Source organism: Sceloporus occidentalis, unplaced genomic scaffold (genome assembly GCF_023333645.1).
Source record: "Sceloporus occidentalis isolate IW3139 unplaced genomic scaffold, rSceOcc1.0.p SCAF_2, whole genome shotgun sequence".
Lineage (NCBI taxonomy): Eukaryota > Metazoa > Chordata > Lepidosauria > Squamata > Phrynosomatidae > Sceloporus > Sceloporus occidentalis.
This window is the reverse complement of record NW_028316982.1, coordinates 50478718-50503745: the sequence shown is the minus strand read 5'-3', so window position 1 is coordinate 50503745 and position 25028 is coordinate 50478718. Positions and strand designations below refer to the sequence as shown.

Here is a 25028-nt window from a genome sequence, read left to right as displayed (position 1 = left end):
GTCCTCCCTTCTGAGCCTGTCGAAGGAGGAGTCTTGTTCCTTCAGGGTGGCCAGAGGTCCTCCTTTCCCAGGACACGTCCTCCATTCTCTCCAGGCCCTCCTCTTGAGCAGCCCGGGACTTCCCCTCCTGGAGAAGCCCTCCTCCCTCGCCTCGCTCTCCTTGCAGCCCCGCCTTGCTTTGCTGCTTTGCTCCGGCATGACATCAGGGGAGCCGGGGAAGGGGCGGGGGCGCAGGCGCTGCGGAGGCAGAGGCAGCCGAGGCCGGGGCCAGCTCCTTCCCTGCTCCAAGAGCTCCTCCATCCCAGGCAGCAGCAGGGGATTTGCAGAGCCCAGAGAGCAGGCAGAGAGCGGGGGCCAAAGGGAAGGAAGCCCTGACACCCCCCTCCCCCTCCCTTTCCGTCCCTCGGGGAGCCCTCGCCTCTCCTGCTGGAGCCATGTCGACGGGGGCAGACTTTGGGAACCCGCTCCGGAAATTCAAGCTGGTCTTCCTGGGGGAGCAAAGCGGTGAGTCGAAGGGGGAATGAGAGGGGGGGGGCTCTCTTTTTCTCTCTTCCTCTTTCTTTCTTTCTTTCCTTCCTTCCTTCCTTCCTTCCCTCCTTCCTTGCAAAGTAAGGGCTGCTGCTGCTGCTGCTGAGGGGGGCCAGGACCCGTCCTCCATTTCAGCTGCCTCTCTCTTCCCTCATGTCCTCCATTCTGACCATGGCTAAGCAGCAGGGAGGGCTTGGGGCTCAGGGTTGGCCAGACACGGCCTCCTTGGCCGCCACAGACTAAGAAGAAGAAGAAGAGGTTTTGGGACCCAGTCTCCATGCCAGCCCTCTCCCTCCAGGAAGAATTCCCCAATGCCCTCCCTTTGGAGCATGGCCAAGAAGCCGGGGCTTTAGGTCCGGGTGACCAGAGGCCCTCCTTTTCCCCCCAGGAGGCCCCTTTTTAGGGCCTGCCCTCCATTTCCACCTCCTCTCCAGGAGGAAGTCCAAAACGTCCTCCATTTGGGCCAAGGCACTCCTTATTTCCATGACACTTCCTCCATTTCCACTTTCTCTCCAGGAGATCTTCCACAACACCTTCTCTTTGGAGCATCCTTGAGGAGCCTGGACTTCCACTTCTAGGAGTCTTTTGGAGCTGCCCTGTGGTCATGGCCTCCCTTTCTCCCCTGGAAGGCCCTCCATTTGGAGCTGAGGAGGACACCTGGCCACCCTCCTTGCTGCTGCTGCTGCTGCGGCAGGGCCTTGCCAAGCCTTGCCCATCCCTGAGCAACGCCCAAGCCTTGGGAGCCATGAGCTGGGCTGAAAATGGCCACCCTCTTCCCTCCTTGGCTTCCCTTCCTGAGGAAGGGAGAAAGCAGGCAAGAGCTAAGGCAGGGGGCTGCATCCACGCTACAGACATAACCCGATTTGATCCCGACCTTTGGTGCCGCAACAAACAACAATTCCCAGAATCCCAGGGCATTGAGCTGTGGCAGTTAAAGCATGATCAAACCGGGTTATGTCTGCAGTGCGCATGCAGCCAGAGTGTGCACAAATGGAATTCTTTCTCTCCCTCCATCTGTTTTTTTTTGGGGGGGGGGATCATGGCTGGTGGGAATAGGAGAGCCATTTTCTTTGGCCTCTGCCAAGCTAGGGAGGGTCATGCTTGCCACCCTTTTGTAAGTTGCCCTATATGAGGGAAGACTGCAAAGGTACCATCCTAGGAAATAATAACAAAATTTATTTTTATCCCGCCTCTCCCACAGGATCAAGGTTGCTTACAACAGCCATAAAATTCATATGATACAAAATAAAATAATTAAACACAAAAAATTAAATCCCATCATCCCCTCCCTCCCCAACAAGAACATAACAATTCCAACATAACAATAATTAAAATACCCTATGAATTATTAAAATGGGCTCTCTTGTCATTTCCTGGCCCCCCATCTCCAATAGATTATTGCCCCCCCCCCGAAGACTATTGGGTGGTTTTTTTAGGCTGCTGTCTTTTCTTGCGCCAAAAAGGAAGGAGTAGGGAGAAGGAAGGACACACCCAAGGGCTCTTCCTTCCTAGCAACCTTGTGCCTTAGCCCAGCTTTTTTTTCCCGATAGATCTCAACTCTCATCATCCCCTCCTTTTCCCAGCATCATAGGTTAGCTGAGATGGTGGGAACTGTAGTGTCCTGCATCCTGGTGCTACCCACCTTGAGAAAGACTGGCCCTAGAGAAGGAGAAAAAGAGAGCAATGCCTTCCCTTGTTAGGAAGGGAGAGGAGCCAAGAGGCTTCCTATAGTTTTCCATCACTGGCTTTTAGCTCCTTTTTGGTCCAGAGGCTCTTCTTCTACCTCCTTGGGAGAGGGAGGGAAAGCAGCTTGAAACCTTTCTGCAGGTGTCATCCATCTGACAGGGTCCAATCCCTTCCCCCAGAGCTGCTGTTTTAAACCTCCAGGGTGTCTTTTCCTTTAGGAGGCAATTGGTCTGGTTTTTCCTTTTTTAAAGGCTTTTACATCACTGGAGCAAACAATAAAAGCAGAAGTGATCCACCCAGGCTTCAGTCTTGGTGCATTCTAATCAGAATGCACCTGAACAGATTTAAAGTGAATATGAGCCCAGCCCTGGTTTCATCAGGTCCGGCATCCTGCTTTTTGAAAGCAGGGCCAGGCCAGATGCTTCTGGAAAACTTAAGAGTGAAGGCAGTAGCCCTCCCTAACCACTGGTCTTCCCAGCTGCTGTCATCCAGTGGCATGTTGCCTCTGGGCCAGGTGTCCCTCCCCTTGTCTCCCTCTCCTTGTTGAAAATTAATGGTAATGACATGCTGTTTTCTAAAAATGAATTGTTTAAAACCACCAACCAGGCACTGTATTTCTAGTAATGTGGAATCAGTCTTCTCCCCAAAGAGAGACAGTGGTTTCTAGGAAGTTGAATCTCCTTGTTTCTCCCTTTAATTTTGGAAATTAAGCATAAAGTAGCTAACAGCCTTCTCCAACCTGTTGCTCCTGCAATTTGTTAGACATACAACTCCTGCCATCCCCAGCCAGCTTGCTGGCAGACTGGGTATGGTGGGCATTCTACTCCAACCCATTTGTAAGTTGCCCTATGAACAAAGGCTGCAAAGCTCCCATCCTGTGAAATAATAATAAGAAGTTGTTATTTTTATCTCACCTCTCCCACAGGATTGAGGCAGCTTACAACAGTAATAAAATTCATACAATACAAAATAAAGTGCAGTGTGCCTACGTCATACACAGGTGTGCCTTACAAGGCTGTCAGCATACGCTGAAAGCCACGCTGGGAGCCACCACCACATGCACAAGCCCCATTCATTTAAATGGGGCTTGAGCATACACGGAATTCCCTTTACATGGGTGTGTGTGTGTCTGGAACGGATCCCCCACGTAAAGGAAGGGCAGACCGTAATTAAATACAAAAAATAAATCCCATCATCGCCTCCCTCCCCAATAAGAATATAACAATTCCAACATAACGATAATTAAAATACCCTATGAATCATTAAAACAATTGAAGACAGGAAAATGGGACAAATAGGACATCTTGGGGTACTAATAGAATGGTCCATATCAGCAGGGTGACCGAGCAAGTTATTTAGGGAAGGCCTGTCAGAGAAGATCCGTCTTGATAGCTTTTTTAAGAAGAAAGAGAAAAGGCTTGTTGTTGTGTCATTTCCGACTTGTGGTGACTCTAAGGCAACTCTATAAAAAATTTTTTGCAAGATTTGTTCAGAGGAGGTTTGCCATTGCCTTACCTTGAGGCTGAGAGCATGTGACTTGCCCAAGGTCACCCAGTGGGTTTTTTGGCCGAGGTGGGACTCGAACCCTGGTCTCCAGAGTTATAGTCTAACACTCAACTCACTACTCCACACTGGCTTTGTACCTTCATGATAAATGCTGTGGTTTATAGTGTAGCAGGGCATCAGACCAAAGTTCTGGCCTCTTCCACCTCCAAACAAAGCCTCTAGTCTTCTTTTAGAGGAGAGAGAATTATTTGTATGCTTTTATGCTGTTTTATTAAATGGATGCCAATTCTTAACATCTCCAGTCTTCTATCTTCATGGAAGAAAGAGAAGTGACTCATTTGACGCTAGATCTGCTCTCCCTCCTCCATCTTTGTTGTGTGTTTTTTGAAGAAATATGACAGCGCAGCATTGCTTCTTCCTTTTTAAGCTAGTTGGATAATTACAGGAAGGCTTTTCATCAAATCTGTGCCTCATAAGGCTTTTGTATCTTCTTGTCCTAGTTGTCCTCCTCTTGCCTTTTCACAGCAACAGATAGGAGGGGGGGGGGGACCAGCAGAGTGAAATTCTCCCTACTGTTTTTGCCCCTATGTCGGGACAACCTCTGCCTGCTAAATCCCTGCAGCTGTTTAAGAAGAGAGAGGCAGGGTCAATCATTAGGTATGTCAAAGTCTTTTTGGAGGCGACATGCTGAAGTCTTGAAAATGGAAACAGTCATTTCAGATATTATTCTTTGTGTTATTGTTGTGTGCCTTTAAATCATTTCTGACTTACAGCAGTGCTAAGACAAGCCTGTCATGGGGGTTTCTTGGCAAGATTTGTTCAGAAGAGGTTTGGCATTGTCTTCCTCTGAAGCTGAGAGACTGTGACTTTCCCAGTGTCTTAGCTCAATACTTAAACCACTACACAGCACTGGTTCTCATCTCTGTGTTGTAGGCCAACATTTATTCCCAAAACACAGCACATATGATAGGCACAATCTGTAATAAACATGTTGCTGTTGTGTGCCTTCAAGTTGTTTCTGACTATGGTGACCCCTAAGGTAAATCTGTGGTGGGTTTTTTTTTTTTTTTGGCAAGATTTGTTCAGAGGGGTTTGTGATTGTGTGCCTCTACAACTGAGAAAGTGTAACTTGCCCAGTGGGTTTCCATGGCCAATCAAGGTTTTGAACCCAGGACTCCCAAAGTCCAGCACTCAAACAAATACACCACATTGGCTCTTGAAGATAGGTAGGATCAGATCTTAATTCACTTTTCTCCAACCTAGTGTCCTTCTACATGTGTTGGGCTACAATCTCCATAATTCCCAGCCACTTCTCACTTGGAGTGATAAAAGTTGCAGTTCAACACATCTGGAGTCTTGCCAGTTTATAGGAGGTTGGCTGGGGATTGGGATGGATTGACCTGAGCATGGAATCTCCATAGGTGTGTTGGCCATAAAGTGACTAGAGAATCATTATTTCTCTTACTCTTTTATTCATCAACCAAGGAAACATTCCTGTTCTGCATAAAGGGAGGGGGGGGGGAGTGTTGACCTGCAAAGAGTTAAATTGTCTTCTCCTTTGCCATTCACTCTAAATAAAATACTGACTCTTGGTTAGGGGAAAAAAACGATATAAGCTTCCATCCTTTATGCCAGGTAGACAACATAACATCATTCCTTGGTCCATTTCTCCCCTTTCTGCATCATCCTTCTGAAGCAAGCATGAAAGGAGAGAGATAATTTCTAGTCAGTATCTTGCGCCCTTTCAAATTAGCACTTTGATTCCACTTTAACTACCAAAGCAACATCTTACGGAATCCTGGGGTTTATAGTTTGGTGAAGCACTAGAGCTCCGTAGTTGAGAATTCTAAATGCCTTATGTTTTCAAGAGAGACACCCCTTTTCTATCATGAGTGGCAGATTGATGTATAAGCTACAGCATAGGGTTTCACATTATGAAGAACCTCTAAACATTATAAATAATTATATTTTTATATAATGATATGCTCATAAATGCAACATTGCTCCGGGACTTGGAACATGTTAATCTAGCCTTGCCTGACACTTGATCCAGCCTTATTTCACATCTTCTTCATGTTCATTTCTTTCCCCCCTCTTGGTTCATAACTTTCCCATTTGTTCTTTTGCATTTCCCCCATTTATAGCAGGGCTGGCACTCTTATTAGGCAGAATGGAGTGATTGCCTCAGGAGAGAGATGCATGGGAGTGACTGAGAATGTTGAAGTGCAGAGCTGTGGGTACCAAATGCCTGGCCCTGCATTTGGCTCCCAACCAATCTCCAGCCCTCAGTTGAGAATATTGTCTCATCACCACTGCTTAACTGATAGCTTTGTTGGTGCTGTACATGAAATGTGGAAAGATGGTTTTTATCCTTAGCTGCATCTGCACTGCAGAAATAATGCAGTTTGACACTGCTTTAACTGCAGTGACTCAATGTTATTCTCGAATTCTGGGATTTGTAGTTTTGTGAGATACTTGGCCTTCTCTGTGAGAGAGCTCTGGTAGCACAACAATTTACCCATCCCAACATTCAATAGGATAGACCCATGGTAGTAAAAGCAGTGTCAAACTGCATTACTTCTGCAGTGCAGATGCAGTCCTTGTCCAAAGGCAGCAAAATATCTTGGACAGACCCTGTTCTGTAGAAGAAGAGTGGAACTTTCATTCCTGCCATAAATACTGGTAAAGGTGAAGCATCACATATTAGCTGTGCCAAGAGAGTGGTAACTCTTCATACTTGGTTCTTAGTGCTTAGAATCGTTACATTTTAAAGTTTCCCAGCCGCTACGTTTCATGAGTATGTTGGTGGGGAATTTTTGAGTGTGGTGGGTGGTGTTTAATAAAGTAACTGTTTCAAGCTTTTTGTCTGCTAAATGTCCATCAGCAATTCCCTGCCAATATGTGGGTCAGTGAGTCCTTCTGCTTTGGAAGATCAGGCCCCCAATTAAGCAGAATGAAATGGCTACTTTACACCTCTAATTTTGGGTGACATGAAGAGACTAGTTTGCTAATTTATTAGTGTTGTATTTTTACTACCAAGTATGTGCCTCAGGTCCCAAAATAGCTCACTTGGATTTGGATATTATGCACTTTAACATGCATGGTAGGGAAAATTGGGCTTTGCTCAGCCTCAGGCAGCAACATGTCTTGAGTTGGCCCTGCACAGCATGCTGTGCAATTTTAATTACATTCTGAACAAGTTGCATAAAAACCATGCTGAAGAGAGAACCAAAGCCAAATGACCTTGGCTGCTTGTGCACAGGCATCAAATAGACAGCCACATTTCTGACAATTGTGCTGGTTTAATGTTATTGATCAAAAAAAGAACTTTTCAGCTGATCAATTTTTTCCATCCATAATCATTTCCATGCCACCCTCACCCATATCTGTCCTAGGGCAAAATAAAAAGCTAAAGCAATTGTTTTTCTCCTCTCTAATTCATCTCTTCCTCCTGATTGTTATTTCATGCTGTCAGTGGCTCCATTGCTGCAGGTTTATTGTGTTCCAAAGAAAAAGCTTGAGATCAAGGCACATGAAGTGATATTTTACCTGTTAGTTTCAGTGAAGCTCTGCTTTTTATATTTCAATCCAGTGCTACTAAGCAAACAGCGGTGATTTAAGGATGGTACTTAGCTGTTATTCAAGGGAATAGCTACAAGGGTGGCAAAATGAGGGTGTTGCCTCTCAAGAATTCTGCCCCCTCAAATAATTTTTTTCTTAAGTCCCCAGATTTCTAGCATTTCAGAAGGTGAAACATTGCAAGTTGTTCATGCCTAGAACTCTTATATTTGCTGTGTTCACATTCCCTTAGGGCCTTTCCCTGTCCCTTTTCTTTGGATACCTAAACTCTATTTCGAAATGCTCAACTGAAGTTTTAAGTTACTGTGATGCAAGATATTTGGGTACTGAAACAAAATTTCATGGAGGGGGCAGAATTCTTATTTAGAATCATAGAATCATAGAGTTGGAAGAGACTGCAAGGGCCATCCAGTCCAACCCCCTGCCATGCAGGAAATCCAAATCAAAGCATCCCCAACAGATGGCCATCCAGCCTCCGTTTGAAGACCTCCAAGGAGGGAGACTCCACTACACTCCGAGGGAGTTTGTTCCACTGTCGAACAGCCCTTACTGTCAGGAAGTTCCTCCTAATGTTGAGGTGGAATCTCTTTTCCTGCAGCTTGCATCCATTGCTCCGGGTCCTAGTCTCTGGAGCAGCAGAAAACAAGCTTCCTCCCTCCTCAATATGACATCCCTTCAAATATTTAAATAGAGCTATCATATCACCTCTTAACCTTCTTTTCTCCAGGCTAAACATCCCCAGCTCCCTAAGACGTTCCTCATAGGGCAAGGTTTCCAGACCCTTCACCATTTTAGTCGCCCTCCTTTGGACACGCTCCAGTTTCTCAATGTCCTTTTTGAATTGTGGCGCCCAGAACTGGACACAATATTCCAGGTGGGGCCTGACCAGAGCAGAATAGAGTGGCACTATTACCTCCCTTGATCTAGACACTATACTTCTATTGATGCAGCCTAAAATCGCATTGGCCTTGTTAGCTGCCGCATCGCACTGTTGACTCATGTTCAACTTGTGGTCTACTTGGACTCCTAGATCCCTTTCACATGTTGTCTCCTTAAGCCAGGTGTCCCCCATCCTATATCTGTGCATTTCATTTTTTCGCCCTAAGTGCAGTACCTTACATTTCTCCCTGTTGAAGTTCATTTTGTTAGCTGTGGCCCAGCTTTCTAGTCTATTCAGGTCATTTTGAATTTTGATCCTGTCCTCTGGAGTATTAGCTATTCCTCCTAATTTGGTGTCATCTGCAAATTTGAGGACCAACACCCTCATTCTGCTCTCTGCTATAATTATACCCATTGGTTGCACTACAGCAGGTATGGGAAAGATTGGCCCATCAAAAGCTGATGGATTGCAACTACTCCCAGTCATAGCCAGCATCACTAATCCTGAGGGACCTCTGGAGGATCAAATGTTTCCAGGAGGCAAGGGAAACTTGACCCCCTCCCCCAAAGAGCTGTTGGTCCTTGAGAAGAGATATTTGATTCCACACCTAATGATGAAGACTAGACCACCTCCTCTGTGTCTCTGTTCCTGAATTGATGGAAGGGAGGCAGTGACAGTGATGCACACCTGTGCTTGCTTTGGATAAAGATATGGGAGGACACATCTCTGACCAGTACCCCCATTTCCTGCTTTCACTCAGTGACTGGATGTTAGTAGAGCTACTTTTTATGCTTCATAAACTATGGGTGGTTTGAAATAGCCTCATTAGCTACCCTTTAGGTTCTGAGTGGTGGGACAGTTGTAACAGACTAGCTCTAATCTCCACATAGAGTGGAATAAAGCACACCTGTCCCCAATTCTTTCTTTCCTACACTTTCCAGTCCTTTCCACGTGGCCATAACACACTGAAGCTTAAGCACAGAGTAACCCCATAGCATCCAAAGGGACCAGAACAGGGAACTGGGTGAGGCTGCAGAGTTGATGGGGGATAAATGTGTTTCAAAAATATTTAAACAGGGTGGTCCATAGCTTGATAATTTGTGGCAATTAATTAACTCAGAAACTACTATCCAGGGCTGCTAAATTGGAAGAGATTTGTTTCTGCTAGTGAATGCCTTGATTCCAATTTGGGAGAAAGACAGCATGTAAAAGTAATCAATCAATCAGTTCTGTTACATGAAAAATATAGGACTGTCAGCTGACAAGGTGGACGAAGAATTGCCCTGGCTGTTTACAACAATTTAGGCTAGTTTCCCCTCTTCCTTTTTTTAATGAAGGAATAAAACTGCTCTCTCTCCCCCTTTCTCCCCTATCTGTTAAGTATTGTGTGAATGGGTAATTTTTGTCCTGATTCAAATCTAGTGAATAGAATGGTCCTTGTCCTACCCACTCCCCCAAATTAGTTCAGCCTCTGGATCCAGACCAGCCATTTTTAGTGTTATCCCCTCCAGATCTGTTGTACTTTAGCTCTCATAATTCCTCAGCCAATTGTGTTGGGGGTTGTACTTGAGCACAAATTAATAACCTTGGATTATGGGTGTTGTTCAGATGCTCCAGCTGTATACATACTTTTTATGGATAGATCTAGTGGTCCTGTGAGAAGGCATATAGGTGGAAAAAATAGTCCCCAAACCTTGTGGATCTTTCATGTTAGTGGAGGTTTGAAGAAGCTTTTTCAAACATGTATTGCATTGGTTACCTTCTCTTGTTTTATTTTAGTGAAAACCCAGAAATGCCAACTTTGAACATGCTTTAGTAACACACAATGCAAGGTTGATATTTTCACAATCAATGCCTTACCTTGTCTGATTTGAATTAATATGCAGATGAGCTGAGTTCTTGCAAGGAAGTTTGGGTTTTGTTCAAGAGCATTTTTGCTTTGTCAAAGCAGCACTTACTCCACTTATAAAATAGTTGTGTAGGCTACAATTTTATTGCCAGCTTGCTTGCTTGCAAGTTCAAATGTCACTAGATGTTTTTATTGCTGGATTGGCCAGCCATAGTATTCACCTGGAAGGAATTGTTGTTGTTTTGCAGAGCCAGCCCTTCCGTCAGGCAGTGAGGTGGCCTCCATAGGGAGCAGATTCTGAGTGTGCCATGAAATTGCAGCAAAATGTTAGTTATTTAATTATAATTTTACTGGCAGGAAGAGGAGGCATACTGGCGAGATTTTCTGCCTCAAGCAGTGGCTTTGAATATTGTGTACCTTGACTTTGGGAATGGCAGGGGTGCTATTTGCTGTTCTGTCTTGTGTAGCAAAATGCCTTTGATGGGCCCTATTTATTTTTAGGAAGAAGCTGGTTATCCCATTGTTTAAGATGGGATATATTTATACTATTGTTTTAATGTCTTTCTGGTTTAATCTCTTTTTAGTATTACTATATACTGGGGGAAGGGATAGCGGTTTTTAGAATTTTTAACTATCTCGTTTTATTTTTGTAATCTGCTTGTATTCCAAGTGATTAATCGAATATAAATATTATTATTATTATTATAATTTTTATTATTAAGATCAAAATAGGAGTGTATCTGTTGGATTAACTCTTTAAAAACAGCTGATCAAATCAGCTTCGCTATTCAACTTGATTGTCTTTCTCTGTAGTACAGGGCCTTTATCAATAATCCTTCCACTGAACTTAACTTTTGTTGATCTTAATATTCCTTGAGTGTGGATTGATCCAAGTACTAACAAATCAGGCTTTGTTTTGCTTTCATTTTCCATGCATATTTACATTAGTCCTTTTTGGTTTTCTCTGTGCAGATATTGCCTTGGCTCTGTGTGCCATTCAAAAAGGAACCGAAATGGGGGTGAAATGCCAGACTCTGATGTAACTATGTGTACATACTTTCTGGTGGAAGTGTGGCTTAGATTTTGGGAGAGATGATGAGATGTGTATCTTTGCATGTGAAGCACTAAGAACAGTCTACCAGGTTCTGATTATTATAACCTGCCAGGAAACTGTGCAGTCAGATTTTTCTTCTGCTTGTTGGGCTACACATCTAGGGTAAACATGTACTGTATTTTACAGAGAACAGCTTCATCTCTTTTGAGGGCTATCCAGTCCTGTATAACATGAAATATTCAACCTTGAACAGTTATTTTCACTGACTGATTCCACTTTTAAACTGGCCACTAACCAGAGTTCTCTAGTCATGTACAGTTGATAAGAAATATAAAATACAATGATGCAACAATAATTTAAAAAATGACTAAAGACAGCAGAATATATACAATAGTACTGTAAAACCAGCAGGAGAAAAGCAAATATTTCAGCAGATAATGTTTAAAACGAGCAGCAGAATAAGAGTTGAAAACTGTACAACCAGTATTTGTTTTAACTCAAGTGGCAGAATGCATCTTCATTTAAACCAACAAATTCTAGATTTCCCAGATCATCTTTGCCTGCTATGAAATATCGCACTATTGATCTTATATCTTGGTACTTATAAGACATTTTATAAACACTAAAGACCTTTCCTGAAATTTTACTCATATTAAGAAACTGAAGGGGAAGGGTCTATGTGGTATTGGCCTCATGTAACATGAGATGTCTACAAATGAAACATCACTTAAGTAATACAGGCAATTAAATAATAGTTCTTTAGAGCTGAATTTGAAGGAAATTAGTTATTTTGATTTTGTAGATCAAGCTGGCTGTGCACAATGCCAATTGGCTGATGCTTGTGAAATCATGAATCCACACATTTACTTAACTCCCCAAACCAGTTTTGGTACTTAAATAATTAAGAGTACCTGGTGAACTTTTAATTGCAGATGTATACAAATGGTATCTCAAAACTCTAGATTGCATGCAGGGAATCTAAGAAAGTTGACTTGAAGGGGGAGGGTGCAAGCCCTCCCAACCTATGCTGGAAGGGTCCTTGGAGCACCCAGCAACAAAGAGAGTCAAGAGTCCGAACTGTGGTCCAAAATAAGCACACCTTTATTCTCCGTCTGGGGTGACAGCCACCTAAATGGCGATTCCAAGACTGTCACACCCAATTGTCTTTCTTCAAACCTTTTATACATTCAAAAAAGCAAGCATAGCTTTAGCAACATCCTTTTTTCAAGTTACCTTTTAATATTTCTTAATAATTCTCAAAACCAGTTTATTGACTCATTCCTGCCTTCCTGCCTTCCTGGCAAGTTTCCACAGTTCTGGTTAATCTTAGACAATCCCCATCGTTCCTCCTATCTCTAGTTTGGATTGCTTGGCCATGCTATGCTGTAATCATTAAACTGCCCAACTGTCCTTTAGACTTTCCAGGTGGCTGTCTCTCTCAGACTCAACTGGCACTGGATCAGTTGCTAGGATCTGGCAATTGCATGGAAAGATGTGGAATGCTAGGCACTTCCTGATGCCTGTGAAATAAAAATGCATATACACACACAAATAATAAAGCAACAGTGAATGAAAATAGGTTTAATATAGTCATTTTGTCCTGTGTTGGATTGTGCCCTGTATGTCAATATTTGTTCCTGTATCTATATAATTGAATATTAAAGTCAGGATCATCCACACCATACATTTACAATTATTTATGTATGGATGTGAAATCTGGAGAGTAAGGAAAGACGATCGGGAAGGGGGGGGTCAAGTCATTTTAAATATGGTGCTTGTGTAATGCTCTGTGGAAACCTTGGGCCACCAAAAAAGACAAACAAAGGATTTCAAGAGCAAATTAAATCTAAGTTCTCATCAGATGCCAAAATATAAACTGGGACTGTTCGGTATTATGAAAAGACACAACTCATTGGCAAAGATAATGCTTGTTAAAATAGAAGGCAGTAGACACAGAGGAAGACTGCATTATGGATGGATTTATCTGATCAAGGAAGCCTGAATTGGTAAGATCTGAGCAGAGGTGATGATAACCAAAGCTCTTGGAAATGTCTCATCCACCATTACAGTAAATTGAAGCTGTCTGGACACAACAAACACAGTAAATATTTGGATATGTTTATATTGGGGTGAGTAGTATTGTGTAGTTGCTGTGCAACTGTCAGACGGGGCAGCTCTTTGAATGCTGATTCATCAGCATTTCATTCATCAGTCTTTCTCCTTATCATATTAATTTAAAACAACCACTTTTAACTGTAGATGTCTGTAAAAAGTTCATAGGTTGCCTTTACCAAATATGACTCTGAAACATGTCCTCCAGAAAGAACCTGAATGTTGGGGAATGTGACTCTTTGGTACCTTTAAAACATTATTTTTGGCCTAATAGGTAGGCCACTATAATAAGAACTGTGGGATATGGGATGCATTAGAAAGAACAGGATCACGTATTGTGGGATTTTTGTCAAGGTAAGGCAACATACATGTGTATCTTCTCTCCAGCGTTGTTTAAAAAATGTTTAAAAAATGATAGAGGGTGCTATATTTTGCTTAGATAGAAAACTGTTTTGGGCTGGCCCAGTATTCTGGCCATTCCTCTCACCACACCCAAGAGTCAGCTGGCCATCTCAGCATGCTTGATCTCGTTCTTCACAAGCCATAGTTCCTAATTTAAATTGGTACACTGTGGTATATTTTTGTCCTTGTTACCAGTCAAAACTTTCCTCCCACAAAACTCCTGTATACCGACTTATCCTTAATCTTTTCTTGCCTTCCCATCTGTTTCCCAGTGAAAATAATAGTTTGTTCTGATTCTGTTTCCTAGCATTTATATATGTGTGTGTGTGTGTGTGTGTGTGTGTGTGTATAATTTTCATTTGGCGATACTGAATGGTCCGTGCTTTTTATCAGGAATTTTTGAACAACAAATGGATGAGAAATCTTTTTAAATGACAGCTTTCCAAAAGTCACAGATTTGTCATAAATTCAGTGGAAGAACATGAGATTTAATATATCCACACATGAATAGAAGCAGAACTGACAAACTCATGTATCTCAACCAGAGGGCTGGAATGGCTGAACTCTAAAATCTGGCTTTGAATTTCTGTATATTCAACTTTGCTGAATTAGGGTTGGTATCTCTTTTTTCCCTTTCATCTTTAGCTTCTAAGATGGCAGGCAGGCAGAACACAGTCATCTTTATGCCAAAAATATGTACTTACTGGATTTGGACAATCCGCACAGTTGACACTTAAGTAGAAAATGAACAAAATTATCAAATTTCTTCATAAATTCAAATGAAGGAATTTGAATCAGAATCGTAGAGTTGGAAGGCACCACAAGGGCCATCCAGTCCAACCCCCTGCTATGCAGGAAATCTCAATCAAAGCATCCCTGACAGAGATATATAAAAGATCAAACCTGAGAGTGAATAAAACTGACAAGTTCACCCATCTCTATTCTGAACACATTGTTTGGCATAAAGAAACTCTACTACAACTTGAAACATTCCTTATGTGTGTATGTACAGTATATGTATTATTAGACTCCAGCAAGTAGGCATAAAAATAACATGTAGAAATGATTCATCTTGCTCTAGTCTAAACAAAGCAGTGGTACCATTCATAAAATGACATACCAAAACTACTATAATCGGTGGGAATATGGCTGATCCTTTCTTATATTAGTAGTATGTTTTTCAATATATTAACTGCAAGTTGTAGCTATTGCTCTAAAGTTAAGGCTCTTGTTAGATTAGTGTAAATTAGCCTAGATTTCTGGATTTTTCATGGAGTGTTTCTATTCTATCAGCATTGAACCTTGAAATAATGCAGTGGAAGATAGTACCTACCATGTCATAAAAAATCAAAAATGTCATAAACTGAGCAGTAGAACTTGAGTTTTCAAAAATTCACACATGGCTTGAAGTAAAATTAACAGATTCCTTCATCCAATCCAGATATCTCTGAAGGCTTAACTCTTTTTTTTAAAGGCTTTTAATTTACTGTATGTTTATTTAACTGTCATGAAACTACAGTTGTTACTGAAAATAAAAATTCTTGTAAATTAGCAGATGAGTTTAGTGCAGCCTCCACAATCCAATGCTTTCTAGTTGTATTAATCTACAATTCACAGTATCCCCAGCCAGCATGTTATTCTGGGCATTGTAGTGCAACATATCAGCAAAGTAATAGCTGGATTACAGCAGAGGTAAGAATTATGTGGTTCTCCAGATGTTGTTGCACTGCCTTTCCTGCCACTCCTCATCATTTGCTATACTGGCTTGGGCTGATGGGCATTGCAGTCTCCTGGAAATCCCCATTTTGCCCACCTCCACCCCACCTCAATGTAGATTATGCAGCCATTCTTTGTTAAACTAAAAATAGTTTCAGTGACTCCAGTATGACAGAGTCACTGAAGCACTTCAGTTCATAACATTTAAGAGGCTCTGTTCTGTGTTGGATTGTGTCCTGTGTTGGATGATTCAAAAAGAATAATGCAAAACCGAATAAGAACAGTTTTACTTTTGCACCATGCTTTTTGAATCAGTCAGTATATGACTATTAATTCCTGTAACTTTTGATTCAAGCAGAATTTCAAAAGGCAATAAGTTATCACTTTCCCACTGAACTCTTGTACAAAGAAGAGTTATAGCCCAAATCTCTGCCCATTTTCTTAGAATTGAATGACATGTATCCCAACCAGAGGTATTTCAGAGGTATTTACCCCCTAGTCTGTGTCTGTTCTTAAAGACATAGGAGTACCAACATGTCTGATAGTCCTAATGAGGAATCTGTACTCAGAACAAGAGGCTATTGTAAAGACAGAACAAGGAGAAACAGAATGATTCCCAACTGGCAATGGAGTCAGGCAAGACTGTATCCTATCACCCTACCTATTAAACTTATATGCAGAACATATTGTGAGGAAAGCAGGCTTGGACACGGAAGAAGGAGGAGTGAAAATAGGAGGAAGGAATGTCAACAGTTTAAGATATGTAAACAACACCATAATACTAGCAGAAAACCTCCCAGACCTGGAACAACTAATAATGAAGATCAAGGAAGAACGGGCAAAGGCAAGTCTACTGTTGAACATAAAGAAAACAAAAATAATGACTACAGAGAACTTACACACATTCAAACTAGACAATGAGGGGGAAAATAGTAAAAGAGATCTCATATCTAGGATCAAACATTAATCGGAATGGGGACTGCAGCCAAGAAATCAAAAGAAGATTAAGAATGGGGAGGATGGCTAAAAAAGAACTAGAAAAGATCCTAAAATGCAAAGACATGCAACTCAGCGCAAACCCCAGAATGATTTAAGCCATTATATTCCCTATTGTCATGTATGGATGTGAGAGCTGAACAGTCAAGTAAGAAGACAGAAGGAAAAATCAACTCATTTGGCATGTGGTGCTGGAGAAGAGTGCTGAGGATTCCATGGGCAGCCAAAAGGACAAACAAATGGGTCGTAGAGCAGATCATGCCAGAAATTTCCCTAGAAGCCAAGATGACAAGACGTAGGCCTGATTTAGACGGGCCTTTGCGGCACCCCCGTCACGTGCTAGGGGTTGGCTGAGGATGCACCATCCATATTGGCTTCACCCCTGGCACATGACAGGGGCATCAAAATGGCGGCGCCCTGTACACACGGTCGCTGCCATTTTGACACGACGGACACATAGCATCTGCATGGCGTGTTGCGCTTGAGACATCAAAAGTGCGCCATTCGCACATTCAGGACGCAACCCCCCCACACACATACACTTTTTGCGGGTTCTTTTTCGGCTGCCGGGAAGCCTTGCCGTTTGGCAGCTGAAGCTTCCTGCCAGTGGGAATGGAGGCGGCAGCAGAGCGCCCTTTTTGGGCGGTCTGTATCCTGCCTTAGACTGTCATACTTTGTTCACATGAGAAGACATGAATCATTGGAAAAGATAAAAATGTTAGGAAAGGTGGAGGGAAGTAAAAAGAGAGGAAGGCTACATGCTAGATGGATGGACTTTTTTAAAGAGACCACAAATATGAGTTTGCAGAAGCTGGGCAGAGCAGTAGAGGATGGGGTGGGGGTGGGGGTGATGTCTCATTCATAGGGTCACCATGGGTCAAGATTGACGCGAAGGCAGTTAACAACAACTCTGTGTTAGGATTCCAGTTTAAGGCAGTAATTCTGTGTACAGTCCGCTCTCGATATCCACAGATTCAGTCATCCATGGTTTGAAAATATTCAAAAAGCAAAAAACAAAAACGCAAACCTTGATTTTGCCATTTTACATAATGGACCCCATTTTACTATGTCATTGTATATAATGGGACTTGAGCATCCATGGATTTCGTTATCCATGGAGGGTCCTGGAATTATATCCAAGGGGATATCAAGGGTACACTGTATTTCATGCAGGACTGAGTACCATTTAAAGTTTTTGGGTGTGCATCTGAGTAATGAACTGAGGGCCAGACTTAACGCTGATTGAATGTTTATTCTCCTCTGTCAGTGGTGTGGCCCAGAGCTGATCACAAATCATAAGATTTGGAAGAGACCCCAAGGGCCATCCATTCCAACACCCTGCCATTCAGCAAGACACAATCAAAACACTCCTGACAGTAGGCCATGCAGTCTCTGTTTAAAAACTTCCAAAGAAGGAGATTCCACTGCTCTCCAAGGGAGCATGTTCCACTGTCAAACTGTTCATACCATCAGGAAGCTCTCCCTAATGTTTAGCTGGAATCCCTTTTCCTCTACCTTGCATCCATTGCTCCTTATCATAATCTCTGGAGCAGCAGGAAACAAGCTTGTTCTATCCTCAGTATGACATTCCTTCAGATATTTAAATAAGGCTATCATATCACTTCTTAACCTTATCATCTCCAGACTAAACATACCCAGCTCCCTTAGATGTTTCTCATAGGGTATGTTTTGCAGATCTTTCACCATTTTGGTCACCCTCCTCTGAACATGCTCCAACTTGTCAGTATCCTTCTTGAATTGTGATGCCCAGAACTGGACACAATATTCCAGGTGAGGTCTGAGCAAGGCAAAATAGAGTGGTACTATTACTTCGGTTGATTGCCTATAGTTCTGCTGGCTCTGCCTGACCCCTTCAGGCTTTCTTGATCGCTTTGCCGTCTGTTGCCTGGCAACTGTGAATAGTGGCACTCTGCATCTGCAGACCTGCTGTCAGGATCACATTTAAAAAAAAAAGCCAAAGGCAAACAAAAAAATGAATTGGATGATCTCTCCCACTGTGAAGGAATGGAAGCGCAGCTAAAGAGGCTGTGGAGCCAGCTGGTGTGATATGGAGAGGTGCCCAGTTTGGTATGTGTAGTGTATAGACTTGGGAATGGTTAGCTCCAGCTTACTGCAAAGAGAGCAGCCACTTGTGGCACTGTGCAGCTCGCCCCTCCATCACAGATGCTGGCTCCTTTCCCTGGATTGTGTGCTACTTTGGCAGTGGGACCATCTGGTGGCAATCCCTTGCCAATGCTTGCCTGGGGGTTACTGCCATTCCTCTGTCAATAGTGACTAATGCATTGAGTTCTCATTCCTCTAGGGACCCCTCTTAAGTGTGACGTGTGCTCCACCTGCCCAGGCATGGCTAATTTAGCAAACCAGACACGAGCAGAGCAGTTTCCACTCAGTGGGAGAGGAGGATGGTTTTTAATTATACATCAGGACACCTGACAGCCCTGCTTTCCCTTTAGTGCACATTGGATTCCTCTTTTGTTCCTATCTCTCTTTTCCTGGCATCTCATGTCATCTGCCATTTTCACAGTGGGATGCTTGAGTTAACCCTTTCCCTCTTATGTGTACATTTCACAACATCCCCAAATATCTCTAGATTCTGCTCCTTCCTCCTTCATTCTCCCTGAGCTGAGTTTCTCTTTTCAGCCATATTCTTTATGGCCACTACTGTGGGCTGGATGGTGGGGTGTTGCAGGCTGGGTGATGGGAATTGTCTTTTATACACAATTCCAAAGGCTTGATTAATGTTTCTCCTCCTAAATGAGGAAAAGTGTGCCTCGAAGGTGAGGAAAGTGTGGCCCATAGGATCTCTTGGCACTCCCCCCCCCCGAAAACCTCTCCTGCCCCCAGTCCCACCCAACACTTTTATTAAAATAAATTAGGGGGCAATTTTCAAGCATTTTTTTAAATCCCCAAACAGGCCTAAACTTCCTAAAAACAGAGCATTTTTCTTCCTCTAATTGTAAGACAAATGCGTGAGTTCTGACTTAAACCCAGAGCTGAAGAACCGAAGAACCAAGGAACTGTGCTTTAAACATAGCTAAAGGACCAAACAAGATGGTTCCGCGCAGAGCATTGATGTGACGAAGGTATTTGGCAACCGAGGCGAGGAAAGTCTGAAAACTTGGAAGCTGAAGCGGGGTGCCGTCCAGGTGTGATGAACCATGACCGGGAAGAACCTTACCTCCTGAGTCGCCATGATGAGGAACTGACAGGACAATGGAGAACTTTGAACAGAACGAGTTGCTTTGAACAGGGACTGATCTGAACAACCTGTCTGTCCTCCCAAAAGAGGAAGTTGAGTAATGGGCTGTAATATTGCAAGACTTCAGCAGCCAAGAGCCAGAGAGAAGAAAAAGTATAAAGACCCTGGACTTTCATCTCCATTTTGTTGGCACCATCCGCGGCAACGGTGTCATCCCCAGCCTTTGAGAACAACTGATCAATGTTCGGCGGAAGGAAAGTGTGTGTGAGTATTGTATGAATGTGTGAGTGAAAGAGCTCTTGATAATCAATGTTTGTGTTACTTGTGTGATTCAATAAATGTTACATGCATGGTGTTTAAAACCAAATTTGGTGTCTCAATGTCTGTGTCAGCCCTACTGTGAATAAGTTCACGGAGAGGAAGATTCTCATTACACGCTCTCAGGATAAACAGGTTGCCCTTACAATCTTGGGCATAACATAATCTTGCAAAGCCTCTCAAGCTCCCAATCAGCCAAAATGGCAATTAGAAGTGACATTGCATCACTTCAAGCACACTGAAACTCATTGGTTTGGTCCACCAGATGGGCACTGTGAGGTAAAATGGCCCCCGCTCCTTGTGCAGTTGCCCATCTCTGTTTTAAAGGACTACAGCGCTAGGATCTCTTACTGTTGCCATATTAAATTAAACTGTTGGGTGTTGTAGGAGAAATCATCTGGAGGGTTAGAGTTCCCCAGCTTTGATCTGAACTAGCTTTGCCCACCCTGGCATTCTCCATTTGTGTTAAACTATAGTTTCCATCACCCCTTGTCATGCTAGTTAGAGCTGCAGTTCTGTACATGTAAAGGGCTTCTGGTTATTGCAAGTGAACAGTGAAAATAAATAAAGCATTATCAATTTACATAACGCAGTCCCGGAGGTGCCGAAGTTCTCCAATTCTGATTTTGGTGAAGAATCACATTTGCCCAGTTACATAACGGAACAGCTTTAAGTTGGGCATGGGAGGCTAGGGAAGAGTCACAGGCCAGATTTTGGATGTTAATACTCTACAGTTGTTGTTTTTAATTTTCTGAATGAGGTGCTAAAAGTAAAAAAATTTAAAAACCAGAAGACCCAGAAGACCGGTTTTTGGCTTTGATAAAGTGGGCAGTTTTTTGATGATAAACAGTGAAGTGAGGCTGCAACCTATTTTGAAGGTTAATTGCCTTTCCTGGAGACTTCTGGGAAATTAAATGTATCATCAGGGTGGCAGAGAAAAACTAATCTCTGGAGGTATTGAGGAGCATAAAAACAAGCTTGGGGAGCTCATGAAGGCTGCAATAGGCCTACCCTTGCTTTAAGTATGAAAGACATTTGATTTGAAGGATGCTCAATAGGATCGTCACCTTTCACGGAAGATGTCTTCTCCCTGTACCTTGTGAGAACGCTATGTTACAGCCCCCCCCCCCCAGCACTGCCATCACGTGCAAAAACCCAAATCCTTCTGGTATGTGTTTTCAGACTGAGAAACCACTTAAATTATTGGTAGTAGGAATGTGTATTATTGTAAGTGGGAGATACCTTGGTTCAAGGTGAGCATACCACTTATTTTGGAAAGTGGGTTGCCCAGTGTCACTTGTATGGATTCCTATAATGTGTTGTTTGTTGTGTTTTTAAAATGTCCTGTAACCATATTTCTCTTGGTGATATATACATAAATTAATCTTGTAATAATTTAATAGCCCTATTCTTGTGAATCCCAAGGGAATTTGCAGAGCAGTTTACAACAGCAAAAACCAATAAGATCAAATCCATCTATAAAACAATTCAATTAAACCAGCAGAGCAGCCAAAAATATGTGTAAGATAAATACAAGATTTAATATATCTAAAAAGCATGAGCAATTTTTAAAAGGCATGCATTCAGTTTTTAGTCCAACCTAAAATAGACCCACTGGATCAAATGCATGTCTACTTAATGTAAATAGAGACTGCCTGAATAGGGGGCTTGTCATTCTATGTATCTCCTCTTCTCTTTCTCATATCCAGAATAACTGTTAATGCTGTTTATTGAATACTGTGTGGACATCAAGGGCAGAGGCATGCACAATACAATGTCCCTGCCCCCTGACCTTCCTACCTTCCATGAGATGTTCTGAAGGGAGATTTGGAGCACATTTAGCATAACACACTTAGAATTGCCTTTCAGACTCCCCTGATCCATGCAAGAAAGTCAAGATGGAAGTGGTGAATGCAGGGATGTTATGCGGGGGCTGGGAGATGGGTGATAATGTTTTGCCTCTTGAGTGTCCTCCATGCTTTAATATCCATATAGTCTGTGACATTGATGCATTTTTTTATTTTTGTTCATTAATTAAATGTGTTGTACTTGGGTGCCTTCTGTCATTTAAACTTTGAAGAAGCTTCCACATTGAGGCAATAGCTAACAACTCCTTTTGGCATCAATTTATAATGTGGAGCAATTGGCTTTATTGACCATTTGTAATCTCTTCAGTCTCTGACTGACTGACTGACTGACTGACTGACTGACTGACTGACTGACTGATTGATTGATTTGAGGAGAGGGCTTCAACCAGCTTTAATTTGTGGGCTAGTGATTCAGTCAAAATCATCAATAACTAGGATTCAGATATAAAAAATACTTAACCCTTTCTCCCCTTGGCATTTACATAGGGAAAACAAACTCAGTCTGAATCCAGAGAAAACGGAAGTGCTTGTGATAGGTTCCCCAGACCCGGGGAAGGAAGTTTATCCACCTGTCCTGAATGGGGTCACACTTCCCCTTAAGGATGGAGTTCACAGTTTAGGAGTACTTCTGGACTCGTCTCTGCAGTTGACATCTCAAGTAGATGCAACAGTCAGAAGTGCTTGCTATCAACTTCGGTTGATATGCCAGCTGTGACCCTACCTGGGCCAAAGGGACCTTAAAACTGTGGTACACGCTCTGGTAACCTCTCGTCTAGATTTCTGTAATGCGCTCTACATGGGGCTACCCTTGTACCAAGCCCGGAAGCTTCAGCTAGTACAAAACATGGCAGCCAGATTGGTCACCGGTGCGTCCAGGTTTGACCATATAACACCTATTCTGAAAGATCTCCACTGGCTGCCTATTCGTTCCCGAGCGCAATACAAGTGTTGGTTATTACCTATAAAGCCCTATATGGCTTGGGCCCAAGTTACTTGAGGGACCACATCTCCCCATATAATCCGCCCCACACACTCAGGATGTCCGGGAAGAACTTGTTGGAAATTCCATCTTCCAAACATGTTTCTACATCCCGGATGGCCTATTCAGTGGTGGCCCCACAAATTTGGAATGGTCTCCCCGAGGAGCTCCGTCTTGTGACCTCCCTGGTAACATTTAAAAAGAGGCTCAAAACCTTCCTCTTCTGTCAAGCCTTCTCCCCTGTAAAATGAAGCTGTGTATTCCCGTTCCCATCGATTCTCTGCCTTACCCTGTTGAATGGTTGTGTTCAGATTTTGTATAATTTGTATTAGTGGATTTTATCTATTTTTATGAGCTGTTTTTAATGGTTTTTATATGGTCTGTAAACCGCTTTGATCTATGGAAAAGCGGTATACAAATAAAATTAATTATTATTATTATTATTATTATTATTATTATTATTATTACATAGTGAGCCTGAACATGCAGTCTGGAGTCATTTGGTGGTATTTTTGGACTCTTCCTGTGCCTTTGTTCTTAGTTAAGTAAGTTTATTTCTGCCAAAGAAAATAAACAATAAATTAACTAGTATTGTTTAACAATAAATAAGCAATAAACAAATGAAATGAATAGGTAAGTTTATTTCTACTAGGAGAAATGAACAGTAAATAATATTGTTTAACAATAAACATACAGAGTGAGTAAGCTTATTGCTGCTAGTAGAAATAAACAATAAATAAACTAATATTGTTTACCAATAAATAAACAGAAATAAATGAAATGAATAGATGTTTATTTCTACTAGGCAAAATAAACAGTAAATATGTGGGTATTGTTCAACAATAAACAGGAGTATTAGTAGAAATGTTTAACAATAAATAAACATAAACCAATAAATAACCAACTAACAAATATTGTTTCTTGGTTTCATTGTAGCCTAGTGAGTTTGCTTTCAGTGAGTTCCTTATCAGATTAAATTAGTAGTGCTGAAGGTGATGTTATTCAAAAACAAAACTCCTATAAGTGGGAGTTCATGTGGTAAAGAACTGCAGAGATAAACCAGTTTGAGACCACTTTAACTGCCCTGGCTCAGTGCTAGGGAATCCTGGGAATTGTAGTTTAGTGTGGGACCAGAGCTCTCTGACAAAGAAAGCTAAATGTCTCACAGAACTGTAGTTCTCAGAATTCCCAGCATTGAGCCAGGGCAGCTAAAACGGTTTCAAGCTGGATTATTTCTACAGTGTGTTTTGGATCTAAATTTCTTTTTGAACATAGCAATGAGTAATTTTAGCAATTTTATTCCTGCTGTGAGAAAGCCTTTGAAAACCATGCAGTTTTCAAAAGCTGTTTGCAATTTGGGACATAGAATTTGCATGTGGACTTTTTGTGCATGGAACAGCATTTTCAGAGCAAGAAACAGCATTTTCTGTATGGAAAGGAATAATACAACACAGAAACATGACATCCTGTGCACAAAAATCTGGGATTTTCCCCAGAGAAAATGCAGTTTACTATGCAAATAAACCATGTGCAAATTTTATGTAGAGCAAGTCCCAAACTGAAAATTCTCATCAGTCCAGGATTCTTCTCATCAGAGTTTCTCAACACTCAAAAACACATTTTAAAAAAAAAATTTTTCAAATATTTTCAAATATTTTATTCATCTCTATGAAGAACAGAACTGCAACTTCTCAATAAAGTACAGTGGGACCTTATTTGTTTGGTTCCAGGCTCCCCCGTGGATAACAAAATCCTTGGATGCTCAAGTCCCATTAAATATCATGGCAGAGCAAAATGGTGTCCCTTATATAAAATGGAAAATCAAGGTTTGCTATTTGAAATTTATACTTTTTTGGAATATTTTCAAGCCATGGATGCTTGAATCCATGGCTAAAAAATCTGTGGATAAGGAGGGCTGACTGTATCATGAACATCGTGTAGCCACCCTGTGTGATTGGTCACTGATATGTGGGTGGTTGTTTCTCAGCAAAGAGCCTTCTATCTTATGATTGACTCCACCACTCTGACAGGACATTGGATCCTTCTGAGTAGCAAATAATAGCACACCAACACAATCTTGTCAAGAAAAACCCATGATAGGTTTGCCTTAGAGTCGCCATAAGTCTACAGTTTCCTAAGTCTAAAATGGTGAAGGGTCTGGAAACCATGCCCTATGAGGAATGACTTAGGGAGCTGGGGAGAAGAGAAGGTTAAGAGGTGATATGATAGCCCTGTTTAAATACTTGAAGGGATGTCATATTGAGGAGGGAGCAAGCTTGTTTTTCTGCTCTAGAGACTAGGACCCGAAACAATGGATGCAAGCTACAGGAAAAGA

The 25028-nt window shown here is 42.2% G+C and overlaps 1 protein-coding gene across 1 annotated transcript in view; it reads left to right on the top strand.

The window, feature by feature from the left end:
* The first annotated feature begins 215 nt into the window (after positions 1-215).
* Positions 216-25028, top strand: part of RAB6B (RAB6B, member RAS oncogene family) — an 87502-nt gene continuing 62689 nt past the window's right edge. The window contains exon 1 of the mRNA XM_089509356.1: positions 216-504. Within this exon, the coding sequence (XP_089365482.1) occupies positions 435-504 (70 nt within the window). The 5' untranslated portion in view covers positions 216-434. The remainder of the gene's footprint in view (positions 505-25028) is intronic.